The following is a 16,721-nucleotide window of genomic DNA, read 5'->3' as shown; positions in this document are numbered from 1 at the left end:
ACTCTCCATGGCGACATGACACCAGTTCTTACGCGGTTGATAGCCATGGAGGGCCGTTCGACGCCGCCGCCATTGTCTGCGTCATGGTCGAGAGGATAGACTGACGCTAGTAATCCTGCGCCAAGGCGTAACACCCAGTGATCCTCTGGGGTCCGTCAGCATCATGTCTGCAGTGTGCGTTGTCTCCGTTGAACTCGATTGGCGATGTTGGCATGAGACCACACGACCACGGAAATCGCAAAAATGCTGCCGCCGACGATCCACTCTCTTCGCACAGCCGCTCCATGGAGTTTGTTCATTTCCGTCGGCACAGCCGGATCCAAACGTGTAGCCACTCTCTTGAAAGGTTTTACTTGCTCGTGAAAGTGTGGAATGCCGCTCCATCATCATCGGGCTGGCAAGGACCTCGACATGAAATCTGCCTTTGATCTGACTGACGTTGCAGATGTGTGTTGGGTGCTGCCGAGCGATCGTGGTGTGTCCATGCAGCCGTGACGCTCAGCGCTCGAGTTCGGCCCCAACACGACCGACGCCGTCTACTTGGCTGCTGACCTCTTGGTTTGTCGAGTTCACGACGGCCACGTCGTGGTGACTCGCGGTAGAGCGAACGACGCCGTGCTCGGGCTTGGAACTCGATGCCAATTCCTATCACCGTCGACGTAGTGCAAGACGTTTGACGAGTGGTCGAGGTTCATTTCACGGTTCCTCCTAAAGACTGTGACCTTCCGACGGCGACGGAATCTTGAACAAGCTCGTGAGCATGCTCTTTTCGCTATAGTCCATCGCGTATCGCTCGATCACTTCCTCAATCAACTTGCGACGCGTTGTGTACGGCGCCATGTACCACTGCGTTTGCTGTCTGCATGCTCGGTTGGCGTTCATGACCGTCTACCCCGTCGCCGTGACGTGAAGCCTTCCTCTCACGTGAAAAATGAAAACGTGTACCTGTCGAACGAGGTCTGGCAGCTCGGACTGGGTTACGACCATTCCCGTCATCAGCGGGCCAAAGAGCGGAACCTGACCAACCGTGAGCCATTTCGTTGCCATCGGGGTGGCGCGTACATTCGGTTTTGTGAGCACTTCAACCAGTACAAGTCCGTCGTACGTGTTGTGTTTGAGGGGAAACAGCACGACTTGGACAAAGTTAAAGTTGCTACACATGGCCGATCGATGAGCATGCGGCAAGGACGTATGGCGCAATGCTGGGAAAATCGCTCGATGGCGTCGATTACCTGGTGATTGTTGCTTGGTTGTACGCGCGAAGGTTGTCGCTCCACACGACATGGACATAGTCGTTGCCAACGTGCCGCTTCTTGTCGATCTGCTGGGGATCGGCATCCCGTGTCGGCATCATCGTCACGACGTGAAAAATCAATTCGGCCGTCGACGACGCGTAATACAGTGTCTTGGGTCCGTTCGAGAGCGACTTGGGGTTGACGTCCAGGCCACCAACGAACCCTCGATGCGTTGCGAGATCCACCTGGTCCCCACCGGGTCAGTTGTTGTTACAACAAATACAATCCATCTACCTCCCAACCCAACTCGCGCAGAAATTGCTCGTAGGCGGGGCTGCCGCAATCGTTGCGCAGGATTTCCTGCTGCGACGACTGGTTTGGACCAACGTATACGACGCCAATTTTCATCGTTTCGCGACTGGGAGCCTTGTCGAGGTGCTTTAACGAACGCTCGAGTTTGACACCGTTATCCAGTAGCTGGACTTGATGGTGCGTCGCCAGGAAATCGTTGGGTAAGATGCCCACGTGGCCAAGGAACAACCGGCACATGTCGAGAGGCGCCAGGCGGGTCGAAGGCTGTGCTGCTGTCGACGGGGTGGTTGGCGTCGCCAGCGCGGTCCTCGTCGGGTTGAAAATACCGTTCGTGGTGGCTTTCACCTTTAAGGTTTCGGCGCATATGCGAACATTCAGTTCCATCACCTACGACAAGTCAAGTGCCAGAACCAACAACACGTCGGGTGCCTTACGTTGAATGCATCGTACAGCATGAGTTGATGTGGAATGGGCATGTTGGCCCAGTTGTCTCCGTCATTCGCGACGGGAGGTCCCGACGTCTTCTTCGCGAGCAGGTCGTTCAAGGACGTGATGAAGCGGTCGAGGAGTCCGCCGTTTTCAAAGCACGTAACTTCGACGTGGTCCAGTGCCGCTTGGAAAAGGGTCAGCGGTAGCTGCTGCACGTGCGCCGGACGGTTATCGCTGGCCGAAGCTGCAGCTTGTTGGATAGCATTCTGAACCTTGGACGCGATGCCGTAGGGAAATTTCACGCTGAAGTTGCTCTCGGACGACAGATATTCCCAGTACAACAAGCTCGCTTGGCTCAGCCGATCGTTCCCGTCAAAGGATCGCTCGTACTTTTTCAAGGCGTCGCTGTGGCAGACACAGTCAGACGCGTGGACTCATCAGGCAGATACATGTACCAGAATTCAATTAACGACCTGCCCCGATCGCGCTCCTCCGCCAAGTACAGTTTGAAGTATGCATAGCACTCGTCGTCGTGCAAGAGGCGCTGAAAAAACGAAAACCCTGGCTCCGATGACGAGTCTTTGTGCATGGGTCCGACTGGAGTCCTCGTCCGGCGTTCGTCCCACTCCATGTCCAAGTACTTTTGCATCGTATACCGCCCGCCGAGCAACGTTTTGTCGATGAGGTCACCGCCGCAGTCGCGATAGTGCATCGGGATGCTGTCCACAAGCAGTTCTAGCAAACACCGCTCGTGGTCGAGAGAGCCAATGTACTGTTGGTCGGCGTCGATTGTAAACAAGTTGCAGATCGGAACGGCCGCCGTCGGGGACGCAGCAGAAACGACCGGAGTCGACGTGGGGTCTTGATGAAGGGTGCTGCTGCACTGGCATAAATATACGTCAAAGTTGCTGCCGGAGTTGAGCCCCGGATGTGATTCGGTGTGAAAAACATACTGCGGCATGGATGGTAGGGAGTTGCCTTTAACGAGAATCTTCTTGGCGACTGGAAACGGAACCAACGCATTGGTGGGCGCTAGTGGTGGAGCACTTGGCGCGGACGGCTTGAGTATTCGACCACCGCAGATCGTGCACATGTTGGACGTTGGGACAGTCATGTTGGCATGGGCTACCGCGTGATCCATCATGACCTCGAGCCGCTCCCTGCACTCCCCGTCATGTTGACCTGGAATCGGTCGATCCCATGGATGCTTGTCATGTTCAGCAGACGTTGTCGCTGGCATCAGCGCTGCTTGCATCGATAGCGCGTCCACACCCGACGGCTGTACTGGCAAACCCGTTGATACGGCGACAGCATCCCACGTATAAGTCCCTGTGATATCCCGCACGACGATGCGGGCTGTTGGAGCGTCGACACTAGGCACACCCCACTCGTCAATCATGCCAAATGCAGAAACCATGCTCGCTGCAGCGAAGACGTTGCCTTCATGTCTTCCTTACCCTCCGACGACGGTCAGCACGATCGAATTCAAGTAAACAAAACTGAGCGACGTCACAGCGTCGTTCGCTGTGTCGTCAAACTCGGTGCACGTTGACACAAACTGGTCCATGCCGGCAGGAGATGGAAATCCATGCAAGTGGTGAAGCTAGGCCAGATCAACGTCCGTGACAAGGCCTTCGCTGCAAGGGAGAGTTCGCGAGTGCCTTACCAGGTGCATCAAAAACCCTTCAGCGGCCGCAGCAATGTCTGAAAAGCACTACGAATTCGGTCAACTTCACTGCGTGTGACACTCACAATGGTTACCTGGAGGGACGTCTTGTGGCGGTCTGGATCCAGCGACACCCGCATCGCCAGACCAAGGAATAAAAGCGGTGTGTCCATGTTTCGCTTGCGCTTCCTGGCTTCCTCCACGACAATTTGCCATTCTGATTGTGTCGGGATGCTGCCGATGAGCGCTGCCTCCAACGCTTGAAAGAGCAACTTTAGCACGGCTTCGTCGTGCAGCAACGACGTGCAGCTCATAAGCCAATCGGTGAGGCTTTCAAAAATGGCGTTCGACTTGGCGACGATCGTCTTGAGAACCGATGACATGACTTCGCTGCCTCGCGATTGCTGTCTCGGAAGGTTCAGGTTGGCGCCAAGGACGCTTTCAGAACCACTCGACGGCTGCTTGTCTGGAGCGGCCCACGAGTTGGATCGCTTTCTCCCCCGACCAACAGCTACGTCGCTGGTGTCCGGTCCCAAGTTGTCGGTCGGCGAGCCTAGGGCGACGGGATTGCCGCCGCGCTGGCCATGGTGCAACGGTGGCGGCAATTGGTCTGTGGGCGATCCTTCCAAGTGATCCCGAATCACTGTCGACGCGTTTTCGACCTGCTGTTGGACTAACAGCGATAGCGCCATCACGATATGCTGAACGAGTCCAGGTTCCAGCGCTAGCAGTGCTGCGTGGTAGTGGTGGAGAGCATGGACAGCGGCGAGGGCTGTCTGCGCCAGCACGACGTCTTGGGAGGCACAGGTATCGCAGAGATAGATCACGTACGACTTGACCAGCGTCGGGTGGCTGGACGACCGGAGCTGGAGAACCACAAGGAGATACAAACCCCACAGCGCGCGCTGCTGGACGTCTGTCGTCGACGCGAATTCGCTGCCGTCAAAGTCGACCAGTCGTTGAAAGCACCCCGCCGCCACGGTATGCAGCTGCAGCACGCATCCATGAGCAAAACCATAGTGATAATCCTTGCATGCACAACACGGATTGCCGGCGAATGCAGCCATGACCAGCATCACCCATGCTACGATTACAGGCCCATCGACATGACACCCAGAGCAATCCATCAAAGTGCTTTCAAGAAACCACGTCATGCCAATCGAAACAAAAACACACAAGCTCCGTGACTGAATGAAAATAGACCACGTAGGAAGTACCTCGGCGTCAAATTCGGCCAGAAGCGGCAGCGCCGTCGGTGCTCGCGACGTTCCTTTCGTCGCTGGACCGACATTACGCAGCTTGGCCTGCCAGCTCTCATGCGCTAAATTCGGGTACTGTCCTGGCAGTGACAGCAACCCAAACAGCAACTGGATGCACGACAGACAGTCCACCTTCGAGTCGGGGCCGTAGGCTAACGCGGTGGCAGGTGACGTGTGGTGCTCCGTGAGGGCCTCGATAGCGTGCAAGACGGCCGGGATCAGCACGTGAATGCCGGAAGCACATCGGCCAAAAATGGTCGACGCCTGCCGAACGACGGTGGAGATCACGTTGATCTTGGTCGTGTCGTGGATGGCGGCGTGGATGACGCGACAAAACATGGCGACGTGGGACGGAAGCATGTCGGTGTTGTTGTTGCAACTCGCCGTGCTCACGAGGCAGAGAGTTTCGAGCGCAACACACTGCGCGGCTTCAAAATCCGACGACATGGGCGGTTCGCATGATGGCAGAAACCATTCGCCAAAGAGGGACACGAGCGTGCTGGGGCTAATGCCGAGCGCCGGAATCTTGTTGACCCACATGATCACGAGATCCCGCACACTTTCTTGGACGAGAAGGACCAAATGTGGTTTGAGGCTCGGCATCGTGGTCGACGGACTCATCACATGCAAAAGGCGGTCAAGAACGACGAGAGCCGTGTCGACCGTGGGGGCAATATGCTGCGACACAAACGTGGACACGAATTCCTTGGGCAGATCGTCATGCTGCTTATCTGCCGCCGTGTGTTGATGTGGTGAGTAGAACCACTGCAAGATCGCGCTGATCGTATTCACTTCGACCTTCCACCTCCGGACGAGTTCGGTTGCAAACGCAGTCGACACAGACGGGCTCGTGAGCCACTTGCGCACCATCGTGCCAAGTTCGGCCCACACGTCGACGGACGCGCCGTTGGGCTGTACCATGCCATGCATCCACGTGTGATAGACAGCCGCGACCATCGGGACAAGAATGGATTGTCCAGGGGGCATGTCTCGTAGAAAAAACGACGCGTCGGTCGTTGCGAGGATCGCCTGGGCACGTGAATCCACCATGAAGGACGCGTCAAAGAATGCATCGCATACCTTTCGGAGGACGGCAAACGAGTGGATATGAAGAGGCTGCTGCGACAGGAGCTCCAGCAGTTCAATGCCGACGATGAAAATGTTGGGGTCGTCGAAGTGAACGCTCGGGTGAAATATTTGCGATACGTGGGCGATGATCGCCCGATGCATCTAGGGCGTCAAGAAGCGTGAAATCACACGCACTAGACAGTTGCGATTTGAATCGAACGTGGTAAAGAAGACGTCGACAACGCCATGGACCACTCGGTTTCGTGCAGACACAAATTCAATTCCTCGCAGACATCCATGAAGAGAATAACAAGGTCCATGCAATAGTTCACGCTCAGGTCCAAGCGACTTGGCATCGCTCAGCAAAGGTTAACCTCATTCCTTTGGACCAGCACGTTGACGGCGACCGCACGCACCTCGTGGAACGATTCCTTCATCGCGGGCGGAATGTATTGAGTGCCCTTGCACAGCTGCGAGTAAAACTTGATGCCGTCCAAGATGAGTTCCGGGTCGCGGTAGGCAAACCGTTGGCGCATGGTTTCCATGATCACATCGACGTATTCCTTTCGGAGCCACAGCGCATCCATAAACTTGGGCTTCGAACGCAGTTTGTACAGCCACCGCGCCATGACCCGTTGAAAGCTGCCAGGGCAGTGGTGGAAGAACCCAAACTTGTCGGCCTTGTCCTTGAGCCCGACCTCGACGCACGTTTTGGGGTACAGGAGCGGCATGTACGAATGCATGAGCACATCGCACCAAAAGAGGAAGCGATGGATGTCAACATCTGTGATGTTTTCACTGCGCTCGAGACTGAGGTCCATCACATATTTGAGCATGTCGACGGGCTCCTCGGCCTGCGTTGGCCCCACGCGCTCCCACCCGAGCACAGACCCGACTGTGTACACTCGCGCGGGCAAGATGACATTCGAGTTGCCGCTCGCGTACGGGGAGAAGTCAATGCTTTCAGCAAGAAGGTCGAGATGCGAGAAACCGAACCCGATGTTGACGGCATCGACCGAGTTGGACGAAGACGTTTGTGTGACGCTGGTTGTGAGGAGTTGAGCCGTGTTGCGCAGACCAAAGTCGGTGTCCATGAGGATGTCCGAGTAGAGTGCGAGGCATCTAAGCAGAGTGAACGCCGTGATGAAGTCAGCACGGAGATGTCGCAACGCACCGGAACGCGTATTTCTTGATGTAAGCAATGTTGTCGGCCAAGAGCAACTTCTGAAAGATCTGGAGGAATCGATTATGCTGCCACCCTGACGCGAGAAGGGCCTTGTTCGACTTGATAAGGACTTCAAGGCCCTCAAACACGTCTGTCCAGTCGTCCGTTTGAAACTTCTTGGTGCGCATCTTATCAATCAAGTTCTTCTTCTCGGGGGCGACGTACATCGTCTCCAACTCGGTCAGGTACGCGTGGAGGACACTAAAGAACATACTGCCGTGCGCAACTTCGCCCCAAAACAGTTCGTGTTGTTCGCCTGTGCTCGTCTTGAGAAACTCGAGAGCAGTCGCGAGCCGCTTCCGTGGGGGTTTGTCTTCGGCGAAGAACCGACTGAGTTTCTTCATGTCGAGCTGCGGAAGCGCCGACGCCGCAGATGGGACATTGCTCGACGCGGCGGAGCTGGACGCTGATTGCATGGAAGGAACGTGGTCGTCGTCGTCGAAGTGCCTGTGCTGTCCCTCGGCCTCCCGGCAGTCAAGTCGGGCGATGTGACTGAACGGCTGCGTAAGTGGCGACCTACTGGCGCCCCGGATCGCCTCTGTGTTCTCGACAAGCGCTCCGGAGCGCGTTTAGTATAGAAAAACGTTTTGATAGTTTTTGTATGCAACGTTTAGTAATACTAACCTAACATATCCACGGAAGCGTCACACGCTCGTCTCAACATCCAACGCCGGCAGGAGAGCGCAACGCAAGCGCCACGTGACGTAGGGAACAGGTACGGTCGCTAACCCGTGGCGAGCAGATTGATAGAAGTGGGTCGTAATGTGGACGCAGTGAGCATCTAGCGCAAGTGCTTGGGCGTGCAGGTGCTTCACCGCCCACGACCGAGCGAGTCGCTGGCGCCGTAAGGCCAACCTGTAGGCTACAGCCGATTGGAGTTGAAGGGATGGAAATTACACATGTGAAGGACGGGACGACGGGTGACCTGCTTGACCTGATGCCTCGTCATGCAAGCACGATGATGTGTCTTGAGGCTTGCTGTGCCCTTTCATGGTTTCCCCATCGACGTTTGGAAAATGTCGCGAAAATTGCTGTGAATTTGAGTAAAAACTTTGAAAATTTCGGCGAAAAAACCAGTGCGACGGTTCCGGCACCGGGATCTTCCGTGAGATGTCGTCGAAGCGGTCCAAGAAAGATGGGGACACAAAGGCGGAAGGCAGCAGCGACAAGAAGACTTCCAAAAGCAAAAAGAAGGAGAAATCATCGAAAGAATCCAAGGAGGTCAAGGAACCGAAGGAGAAGGTATCATCGCCAGCGATTCCAACACCAGGAGCTCCACCTGCAACGATTGTCGAGTACGTTGTGCGGTGCCTCTTGCCAGGGTGCAAATTTTCTTCGTTTTGAGCAGGCAGCCTGAGATCAACGACCCCGACGCTATCCAGCTCTTCCGCCGGTGCGTCCTGGCACCATCTATGCGCAACTCAATCCAAAGTCACACAGATACGACCGTGAAAAGGCAAACCACATCACACGAAGTGACTTCCTCGACCTCCTGCGAGACTACACGGCATGGTACCCCGGACGCAAGTGGAACATGCCCGTGATGCCGTGTGCGCTCACGGATGCCGCGGGAATTCCACTCGGGTTTGAGCGCACGTCTCGCAACTCCGAGTTTGAGGCTGGTCAGCTCTTTGAACGGTGTGTCACGTGGTCCATAATATCTGCTCACAAGAGCAATAGCTACGACACGAATCGATCAGGGACATTGGAAGCCACAGAGTTTCAACTGTTTTTCAGAGATTTCAAGAAGCAGTTGGGTCCTTTCGTCGAGGAAATGTTGGCAGCATTCCATGCAACATCTCCACCAAGGTATGCTCCTTGTATTTCATTGCCTCCAACTTGTTTCCTATTGAATGCGTCAGACCGGCCATTGACTCGTCTGGGGCGCATTACCACCGTCCCCAGCACACCTCCGCTTCACCGCCACCTTGGCAGGCTCCTTCCAGCCATCCCGTATACCCGCACGACCTCGTTTGGCGCATTCATGATGGCCCATGATGCGGTAGACTCAACGTGTGGCCGACACAAGGCACTTGTACGAGACAAAGCTTACCCAGTTGCGTGCACTGTGTGATGTTACGCTTCAGCAACTGCATGACAAGGCACGTCGTTCTTTCGAGAGGTTTCGACCACTCCTGAACATGTCACGGTAGTTGGACAACTTGCAGCATCATCGACACGCAGGTGCTCCGGCGTGGAGCACGTCAAGGGCGCCACCCGCCATGGTATATCATCTTGAGAGGAAGCGTATTTGCATCTAGTCGACGAGAGAATTCACGAAGCACTGGGACAGATGCACGAGGAAGGGCGCGACCGACGGGAATGGAAACGCCACCAATCATCCAGCCGCTCCGACGAAATAGCGATCGACGCGCTGAAGAAGGACATGGATTTTGTCGATCGCGTATTCAAGGACACGAGTGAATTCCTCGACCAGCAGCATCGGGTGTCTCCCCACGACATGAACGCGTTCCTGGACGACTTTCCGCGGGTATCACGATGATGAACGGGAGAATGCTTTGAAAGTCGAACCACTTTGATCGTGTAGATGCACCAGGCAGTGCAAGATGTGGCGACCAAGTCGTACACGCCGCCACTGTCGCCATCGACACCGGTCCATCCCCGCGACGACTTGGAAAAAATTCTCAAAGTCAAAGATCAGGTGCAGTTGCGCTTCCTGGCACTCGTCGACGTGATAATGCACAGATGATCTGGGGCTTGCTGCAAGAACGAAACGACTTGAGGCGTCAGAGAGATGCCATCGACATGCAGCTGCGCCACATGACCGAGTTGAGTGCTCAAGAGATGCGAAAGTGGGCCAAGTACGTGTGCGACCTTCCCCACCTTGTTGATACCTGCGGGACGGTTGACCATTGCCGCAGACTTACTGACGATATGCAAGCGGAAATTGAACGGCTGCGGGGCTGACATGCCCTCTCGCCAGTGCAATCGAGCAAGCGCGCCATCCACTAGACCCCACCTGACTCAATATCCGCCTCAACGCGAAGCTGCCATCGGTGCGCCCCCAGGCAATAAGCTATTTCACCAACGTGCTTTCACAAACCAAGGATGTCAAATGTCGGCAGCGCCGTGCAATACGTGAGTACGGACGGCTCCAGCAGCGCAAACGTCTTGCGGTCCACGTTCAGCGTGTGCAAATTGGGGAGGATCGTAATACTGGACGGGAGCGCCTGCAACTCTACAACCGATGGTATCACGTTGATGCCGTACATCCGCGAGACAGACACACCGTTGCGATCAAGCAGCAAAGCCGTCAATTTCGTGCACTGACTGAGCTCGGACGGGAGGTGCTTGAGCTGATTCCCCGCCAGCCACAGCGTATGCAGTCGTGTGAGCTTGCCAATTGCAGAGGAAACCTGTATCGTTTGCATGAGCTGCTGGCGTCCGTGGTCGCGGCCCAAAGTGAGCACGTGAAAGGGGGACTTGCCTCGATCAACCCGTTGTTGGACATGTTGAGGAACTGCAGAGCTGGGAGGTTCTCGATGCCGCGAGGTAGCTTGGTCAGCTTGTTGTTGGCCACGTGGAATTCTTCCAGTGCCTCTAAACAAGCCCACGTGCGACGCCCCTTCGAGGCGCCATGGTTGTCGTCGTTCGAGTCGTCGTCTTCGTCGTCTGGTAGGTCCACCAACCCATTCTCGGACAGATCCAAATACACGAGTTTTGTCAGCTCAAACAGCGTCGCGTCCACGGCTTTGAGTCTGCGGGGGACCCGATCAGGCACCCATGGCCAACAAACACCACACGCACTTGTTTTGGACATAAGTGAGGACGCGCAAATCATGTCGCATGCCGTGGAAAGCGGCCCGTGGAAAGGTGTCGATGCGGTTGCTGCTCAAACCTGCGTTGTCATCGTGAGCATGGCGCGATCGATGGACAAAATGGAGTGTGCGCACTGAGGTTTCGGACATGGATCAGCGATGCGCATGCAGGTGGCAGCTCCAACAATCGATTGCCTACGCATCCGACGTGAATCCCCCGCGACTCGCTCTCGACGTACTTTGAAGCGACAGCGTGTCGAGTTGCTGCAGTGCACCAAACCCCACCGGTAGTTGTTTCAGGAGATTGCGCGTCAATCGGAGCGTGGTCACGGCGGGTGCTGTCTCCCATTCCTCCGGCAACATGCAGATCTTGTTGTCGCTCGCGTCGAGCTCGGTCAACCTGGTTGTCGACATCATGACGGTCAGTACAACTTCCTCCGACTGGACTGCGTGCGATCACGGGCATCGATCGAGCGCGATGTACCTCGGCAATAACACAATAGAAAACGGGAGCGCGGACAACATGTTGTTCTGAACAAACACGCGCTCGAGAGCGTGGAGGTCCCCGAACGCCGCCGGTAGCGTCTCGAGGCGGTTGTGATGCAGCCAAAGGCGCTGCAGCGACTGCAGCTCACAGAACGTTGGCTGCGGCAAGACCGATGACATGGCAAACGTGTGGGCATGCCCGACGTACGTGCAAACTGGTCAATTCGTTCCAACTCGCATCAAACGACCGCAGACGCGTCAGGTTGCTCAACGAAAACGGGAGCTCCACGAGCTGGTTGTGGTCGATGGCTAGCCGCCTACGACGGTGACCAAACATATCAGTCGACTGTGCAGATGCCGTCACTGCCTGGCGTACTCGAGCGCTCCAAGTCGTCCAAAGCTCGCGGGAAGTTGCTTGATTCCATTCCCAGACAGACGCAGGTCTGTCAAGGCCGACCCCAGCAGCTGCGACACGAACGACGGCGGCACAACCGTGACGAGCTTAGGGTTGTCGGCGGTGCGTCGGTGGGACCAATCCAACTCGGCGCGGTTGTTCTTGGCGGCGTCGCCGGCGGCCGCCAGCAGCGATTGCCCACCGCCCATGCCTTGTACACACCACACTTCGCCCAACGCGCTGGTGCCTTCGGCGGACGTTGAAACGGCGACTTGAGTTGAAACAGCATTTTTCTTTCAAGAAAACGAAACAAAGGGGTGAATTAGTCAGTCTCCTAACTTGGGCTAATTGATACACTTGCTCAACGCAATGTGGCGGTGTGGGGCACACGGACCGACGACGACGACGACTTGGCTAAAACAAGTTGAACGCATCGAACGCTGCCTTGTCGTCGCCCGTGAGAGCCACGGCCGTGTCTTCTGTCGATTCCGGGTACTGGTCAAAGTTGCCGTGGTCACCAGGGCCATGGATCGGCGGCAAATACGGCGGTGTCTCGCCTTTTGAAATCACGACATTCCAGTCCACGTTGGAAAAGTACTTGTGCTTCTTCACGTCCTCGGCCCCGTTTCGCAGGCACCCTGGACGCACGTGGGCTGGTCAGACGGACGGTCATGCCACCATCACAACGTACCGAGCCGCTTCGTACGATCGTGCGTGAGCAGCTTCTTTATTAAGTCCTTCGCTTTGCTGTCTATGTATCGCGGGTATTCGACCTTGCCCGTCAAGATCTTTTGGTAAATTCCAAACGGGTTCTCGTCGTAGAATGGCGGGTACCTACAGATCGACGAGATCAGAAGATGCATGATGACGGCGCCACGCATACCCTGCTAACATTTCGTAGATCAAGACTCCGATCGCCCACCAATCGACCGACTTGCCGTGACCCTTGCTCTGAATGATCTCGGGAGCCAAGTACTCGGGGGTTCCACACAACGTCCACGTTTTGTCTTCCACTCGTTTGGCAAATCCAAAGTCGGTGATCTTGATGCTGCCGTCGTGCGTGATGAGCAAGTTCTCGGGTTTCAAATCGCGGTAGATGATGTGCAGGCCGTGGAGGTACGAGATGGCGAGGACGAGCTGGGACGTGTAGTACCGTGACGCATCATCCGAGAGCTTTCCTTGCCTGCGCAAGTACGAAAAGAGTTCGCCGCCTGGAACGTACTCGAGCACGAGGTACAGGCGCTTCTCATCCTGGAAGCTCCCGAGGAAGTTGACTATGAACGGATGGTCGATCTTGCTCAGAATCTCGACTTCGCATTTGATGTGGTGCAGTTGCTGCAGTCGAATGATCTCGCACTTTTTCAAAATCTTGAGCGCGTAATAGTTGTTGTTCTCTTTGTGCTTGACGAGACGGACACGGCCAAACGTGCCTGTGCCGAGTGTGGCCAAGATGTCAAAGCTGTCGTACTCGACCTTCATCATGGGCTTGGTCGGCAAATCCATGGTTCGTTGCAGTCTATTCGCAGCTATCGGTCACACTCGTCGTGGTGCTGGCCACACAACGACACAAGATTCTCACGCACCGTGTCTGTGCGTGCGTCCTTCTTCACGGAGACGATTCCTCACTTGGTCAGTCACTCACGAAAGCAGCTCAATCCCCTGTCGCCGCCAGGTCGATCACTCAACGCGCGCAGCTCTGTCTAGTGTTTCGGGGAAGTTTCACCTGTGAGCGCCCCCTTGGAAACACTTCTTTGGCTGTGTAACCCATGGACTCAAAGATATATTCCAAAAACAACATGCTACGGTATCCGGAACGATCCGGATACCCGACCAGTTTTGCCCAAACGTCGTGGTATTTTATTCCAACCGTATACAAACTTTGTGTTCTTTAATATCTACACTGCCGTCCGGATACGTGAGGCACCAAGATCACAGGAAGCGGCGGTTCAACAGTCGGCCCATGCAGAAGCACATGCATGATGGAGGTCGGCGTGCTACTTGCAAGGATAGGCACGAACAAGGTGCACAACTCATAAGGGTCTTCGCGAACGGTGCAAGGGTACAGTAGGATGGTTTCATCTGAGACGCTGTGCGTTGCTGGTCGTGTCGGTTGCCATTCCAGCGTCACCAGTGGGCGGAGTGGATGGCCTTGGGTCACAAGACGATTGTCTGGTAGCGATGAATAGTATTCCGAGGCATGATCCTTACAACTGCTCGAGATACTTGCCGACGCGGTCCGACGTCGTTGAAGGGTACACGACAGGTCAACCAACGATGTTGTGTGCCAGCTTTTACAGCTCCAGTTCTCTCAACGGCGTTCTCGCCTTCTGCGATGGAATCTTCCCATCAATCAGTTCGCGCACTGCCTTCCTCCTGCCGCCCTGGTCTCCCCGTGAACGTTGGACGTGGAGAATATTGACTCGTCCGCCGCATACCTCATTTCCGACCAACCAAACTGAGTCACACTTTCAGGTGACCAGCTAAATTTAGCCCTTGCAACACCACCTGCACCGACGAGGCCCTTCTCCCAGTTAATGGGATCCGCGCCCAGGGTGTGTGTCGTCGGCTGTCGCTGAGAGAGTCCTTTGCGCCTCAGACAAGTAGCCAAGGCGAGTCCGACGTCTATGCCAAGTTCATTCAGTGAAAGCGCCACCTGCGACTGGACTTGGCGTCAGCACGTCACAAGTATGTAGATACTGGATTCGTTGATGGAGTCGAGTTGATCTTGTCGTGACCACGACGACGCAGAAGAAGGAATTTCCATCATGGCCATCTCCATTTGGCAAAGGAGAACGCAAGAACACCCGAGCACGACTCGTCTGAGCAACGTCTTCTTCACCGTTCGCCCCTTTGACTTGCGGACCTACATCCGCCTTCTTCGTCTACTCCAGGAAATCAAGGACCTGCATGAGGCATGCACGGGCGAATCGAGTTGTCCATGGGCGAATAATCGCTCGGCCTAGTTGAGTTGCATACTACGCACGGTGTGGGCTCGCACGTATGCTTCCAGCCGACATTGTGCGCGCACCATGCCTTCAATCGTGACCTTTGCTTCGTCGGGGGACCCCGTCTGGAGGCAGCACGTCCCTGTTACGTGACTTTTAAATCCGCGGTTGGTTATGTCCGATGCCCCAAACCTACACCATGGCCATCGTCACTACTCTTTTGCACTGCAGAGACGACGGTACCGAAACGCGTGGGGAGCGGGGGTCAGACTTGGATTTAGCGCGGTCACTGTGACCGAGTACGTTTCGTGGGTGCGCGCTCGCTGCAAGATAAGGAAGCGGTGCTGTAGCTCCTGCTCGACAGTCCACGACGTCGTTTGAATGACCAGCATGTTGTCATGCACTCGACGGATGACGCTGTGGTCGATCACGCGGTCGACGAGTGGCATGAAGATGGCTTTTTCTTGATACGCTGCCCACGCAACGTCGCCCATGATCAAGTGGTTGACGCCGGCGTAGTATTTCTCCATGTCGTAGTCCATGGACGCGCCTCGCGTGAGCGCGATGCACGAGATGCCGTTGATCTCGCGGACAGTGCCTTGGAACTGGCTTCGGAGATCCATCGCTTTCAGCTTCTCTTGAGTTTCGTACGCCATGTACAGGAGGAATGCATCGTCTTGCAATGACGGCTGGAAACGCAATTGCCCCTGCGAATGATGGATGGTCAGGACGGCATGGAAGGTGGGGCGATGCACCACGATGATCGAGCTCGCGTGTTCCTGGCGCATCTTGATCGCCGCGAGGAGGCGCATGTTTTGAGCGACATAGAACCGCTTGGTTGCCAAAAGCTTTTCCATCCGACCGTCCGTCGAGACGCCCTGCATGACACTGCCCCCGACAGACAGTTTGCTTTGGAGCGCTCTCTCGAGCTGCGACACTTGGTTCCTCAACGCCTCCAGCATGTTCTGCACATGCACTTAGCGCACAGGACGACAACACAACGACGAAAGGACCGACGCACGTGCTCGTTGGCCCGCCACCGCCGCGTCGACTCTCGAGACTGTTTGCGCTTCCTTTCAACCAGCGATTCGTTGTCCGCATGTCGCTTCGTTGGGCAGGGGCCAACTTGGCGGCATTCACCAAGCTCGGCATCCATCGACGGAAGCGACGAATTGTGGTGAAACGAAACCTGGTCGCTTCGTCGCCGGCGAGCGTATTTTTAGCCCTGGGCAATCTTGACAACACTTCATTACATTTGCAACCTAAGCATGCATCCGACCGCCGCGCACAAGCGCGTCAAAGCGACATGGTGAGCACCCCATGCTTTCGACCGTTGCCCTGGCATCGTCATGGGATGTAGTTGTCAAGGAGCATGTGCCGACAAGTCGTCCTGTGAATGATATGTGTCGAGTCAAAGCGAATCGAATCACGTGAGGTCGATCGGCACCTGTCGATGCAACAGCGACGGCAATGCTTACCAACACGCATGTGGGGCGGGACTCAGGTTCGAAGTGACTGGACCGTGTACTTGGAAGCAGCCCTTTCGCGTTGGACATCGTCGAGGCGCTCGACTTGGTTCGAGTTGGACAGTGGTCCAAGCCATCGTTTCGGTCACGATCGTATTGGCATGCACTTTGCAAACCACGAAAGAGCTGTGCAAGCCTGCATGCCAACAGCGAGGTACCACACCGTGTGGTACACGATCGATGAGGGGCAAATACATGGCGCGGTCATGGTACGCAGCCCGCGCCAAGTCGCCATTACCACGTCGCTCATGCGTTGGATCGTCTCTTGCATGTCCAAGGACTGCGTCTGGGCGATCCCCGAGATCCCGTTGATCTCTCGCTCCGCGCCGCGGACACTGACTGCGACCATTTATCTCCCCCAACTTGACGTGGGGTTTGGCGAGTCAAGTACAGCACG

At 55.8% G+C, this 16,721-nt stretch overlaps 5 protein-coding genes across 24 annotated transcripts; 1 reads left to right on the top strand and 4 right to left on the bottom strand.

Moving 5' to 3' along the window:
* Positions 1-456: 456 nt before the first annotated feature.
* H310_00057 lies at positions 457-7,716 on the bottom strand. 2 transcript variants are annotated; one of them, XM_008862675.1, is made up of 14 exons: positions 7,144-7,716; positions 6,386-7,091; positions 5,982-6,131; positions 4,860-5,930; positions 3,738-4,631; positions 3,643-3,690; positions 3,434-3,579; positions 2,432-3,349; positions 1,982-2,381; positions 1,530-1,934; positions 1,233-1,480; positions 1,063-1,153; positions 946-1,017; positions 601-888 (listed from the first exon to the last, which is right to left on the bottom strand). In XM_008862675.1, the coding sequence occupies exons 1-14, from the start codon at positions 7,608-7,610 to the stop codon at positions 709-711; spliced, it is 5,796 nt and encodes a 1,931-aa protein (XP_008860897.1). In that variant the 5' UTR covers positions 7,611-7,716; the 3' UTR covers positions 601-708. The 2 variants fall into 2 exon arrangements, with proteins under 2 accessions (XP_008860896.1, XP_008860897.1); XM_008862674.1 differs by having other exon boundaries at positions 457-888; positions 946-1,153.
* A 42-nt stretch (positions 7,717-7,758) lies between these two features.
* H310_00056 (hypothetical protein) lies at positions 7,759-10,301 on the top strand. 3 transcript variants are annotated; one of them, XM_008862671.1, is made up of 11 exons: positions 8,305-8,489; positions 8,543-8,587; positions 8,635-8,832; positions 8,875-9,003; positions 9,057-9,147; positions 9,201-9,296; positions 9,348-9,419; positions 9,488-9,685; positions 9,743-9,856; positions 9,901-10,016; positions 10,077-10,301. In XM_008862671.1, the coding sequence occupies exons 1-11, from the start codon at positions 8,305-8,307 to the stop codon at positions 10,120-10,122; spliced, it is 1,290 nt and encodes a 429-aa protein (XP_008860893.1). In that variant the 3' UTR covers positions 10,123-10,301. The 3 variants fall into 3 exon arrangements, with proteins under 3 accessions (XP_008860894.1, XP_008860895.1, XP_008860893.1); XM_008862673.1 differs by lacking the exons at positions 9,901-10,016; positions 10,077-10,301 and adding an exon at positions 7,799-7,909 and having other exon boundaries at positions 7,969-8,489; positions 9,488-9,897; XM_008862672.1 differs by lacking the exons at positions 9,901-10,016; positions 10,077-10,301 and having other exon boundaries at positions 7,759-8,489; positions 9,488-9,897.
* Positions 9,663-12,118, bottom strand: H310_00055. 2 transcript variants are annotated; one of them, XM_008862669.1, is made up of 9 exons: positions 11,836-12,118; positions 11,668-11,776; positions 11,458-11,618; positions 11,213-11,373; positions 11,109-11,168; positions 10,963-11,053; positions 10,643-10,913; positions 10,445-10,571; positions 9,663-10,393 (listed from the first exon to the last, which is right to left on the bottom strand). In XM_008862669.1, the coding sequence occupies exons 1-9, from the start codon at positions 12,060-12,062 to the stop codon at positions 10,251-10,253; spliced, it is 1,350 nt and encodes a 449-aa protein (XP_008860891.1). In that variant the 5' UTR covers positions 12,063-12,118; the 3' UTR covers positions 9,663-10,250. The 2 variants fall into 2 exon arrangements, with proteins under 2 accessions (XP_008860891.1, XP_008860892.1); XM_008862670.1 differs by having other exon boundaries at positions 11,458-11,597.
* A 27-nt stretch (positions 12,119-12,145) lies between these two features.
* Positions 12,146-13,618, bottom strand: H310_00054 (AGC/PKA protein kinase). The gene is made up of 4 exons (XM_008862668.1): positions 13,437-13,618; positions 12,737-13,369; positions 12,545-12,687; positions 12,146-12,491 (listed from the first exon to the last, which is right to left on the bottom strand). Exons 2-4 carry the CDS (start codon positions 13,354-13,356, stop codon positions 12,268-12,270), a joined length of 987 nt encoding a protein of 328 aa, XP_008860890.1. The 5' UTR covers positions 13,357-13,369; positions 13,437-13,618; the 3' UTR covers positions 12,146-12,267.
* Positions 13,619-14,336: 718 nt separating this feature from the next.
* H310_00053 (hypothetical protein) lies at positions 14,337-15,995 on the bottom strand. 16 transcript variants are annotated; one of them, XM_008862667.1, is made up of 6 exons: positions 15,820-15,995; positions 15,557-15,763; positions 15,042-15,505; positions 14,837-14,990; positions 14,551-14,735; positions 14,337-14,475 (listed from the first exon to the last, which is right to left on the bottom strand). In XM_008862667.1, the coding sequence occupies exons 1-6, from the start codon at positions 15,952-15,954 to the stop codon at positions 14,385-14,387; spliced, it is 1,236 nt and encodes a 411-aa protein (XP_008860889.1). In that variant the 5' UTR covers positions 15,955-15,995; the 3' UTR covers positions 14,337-14,384. The 16 variants fall into 16 exon arrangements, with proteins under 16 accessions (XP_008860889.1, XP_008860878.1, XP_008860874.1 ...); XM_008862656.1 differs by having other exon boundaries at positions 15,557-15,995; XM_008862652.1 differs by having other exon boundaries at positions 15,042-15,763.
* Positions 15,996-16,721: the final 726 nt, after the last annotated feature.

Source organism: Aphanomyces invadans (assembly GCF_000520115.1).
Source record: "Aphanomyces invadans strain NJM9701 unplaced genomic scaffold supercont1.1, whole genome shotgun sequence".
NCBI lineage: Eukaryota > Oomycota > Saprolegniomycetes > Saprolegniales > Verrucalvaceae > Aphanomyces > Aphanomyces invadans.
The sequence above is the reverse complement of the archived record's forward strand: the minus strand, read 5'-3'. Positions and strand labels throughout refer to the sequence as shown.

What these genes read in the sequence shown, in the direction of transcription:
- H310_00057 (XM_008862674.1), bottom strand. Translation starts at nt 7,610, where the DNA reads ATGCAATCAGCGTCCAGCTCCGCCGCGTCGAGCAATGTCCCATCTGCG. An exon ending in GCCACAAGACGTCCCTCCAG is followed by an intron (nt 3,691 to 3,737) that starts GTAACCATTGTG and finishes CCGAATTCGTAG; the next exon opens with TGCTTTTCAGACATTGCTGC. An exon ending in AAGGGTTTTTGATGCACCTG is followed by an intron (nt 3,580 to 3,642) that starts GTAAGGCACTCG and finishes GATCTGGCCTAG; the next exon opens with CTTCACCACTTGCATGGATT.
- H310_00056 (XM_008862671.1), top strand. Translation starts at nt 8,305, where the DNA reads ATGTCGTCGAAGCGGTCCAAGAAAGATGGGGACACAAAGGCGGAAGGC. An exon ending in GCTGGTCAGCTCTTTGAACG is followed by an intron (nt 8,833 to 8,874) that starts GTGTGTCACGTG and finishes CAAGAGCAATAG; the next exon opens with CTACGACACGAATCGATCAG. An exon ending in AGGCTCCTTCCAGCCATCCC is followed by an intron (nt 9,148 to 9,200) that starts GTATACCCGCAC and finishes ATGATGCGGTAG; the next exon opens with ACTCAACGTGTGGCCGACAC.
- H310_00055 (XM_008862669.1), bottom strand. Translation starts at nt 12,062, where the DNA reads ATGGGCGGTGGGCAATCGCTGCTGGCGGCCGCCGGCGACGCCGCCAAG. An exon ending in CCAACAACGGGTTGATCGAG is followed by an intron (nt 10,572 to 10,642) that starts GCAAGTCCCCCT and finishes CAAACGATACAG; the next exon opens with GTTTCCTCTGCAATTGGCAA. An exon ending in TTTGCTGCTTGATCGCAACG is followed by an intron (nt 10,394 to 10,444) that starts GTGTGTCTGTCT and finishes CATCGGTTGTAG; the next exon opens with AGTTGCAGGCGCTCCCGTCC.
- H310_00054 (XM_008862668.1), bottom strand. Translation starts at nt 13,356, where the DNA reads ATGGATTTGCCGACCAAGCCCATGATGAAGGTCGAGTACGACAGCTTT. An exon ending in ATCTACGAAATGTTAGCAGG is followed by an intron (nt 12,688 to 12,736) that starts GTATGCGTGGCG and finishes GTCGATCTGTAG; the next exon opens with GTACCCGCCATTCTACGACG. An exon ending in CGATCGTACGAAGCGGCTCG is followed by an intron (nt 12,492 to 12,544) that starts GTACGTTGTGAT and finishes ACGTGCGTCCAG; the next exon opens with GGTGCCTGCGAAACGGGGCC.
- H310_00053 (XM_008862652.1), bottom strand. Translation starts at nt 15,954, where the DNA reads ATGGATGCCGAGCTTGGTGAATGCCGCCAAGTTGGCCCCTGCCCAACG. An exon ending in GGTGGCGGGCCAACGAGCAC is followed by an intron (nt 15,764 to 15,819) that starts GTGCGTCGGTCC and finishes GTGCATGTGCAG; the next exon opens with AACATGCTGGAGGCGTTGAG. An exon ending in CGACTCCATCAACGAATCCA is followed by an intron (nt 14,476 to 14,550) that starts GTATCTACATAC and finishes AACTTGGCATAG; the next exon opens with ACGTCGGACTCGCCTTGGCT.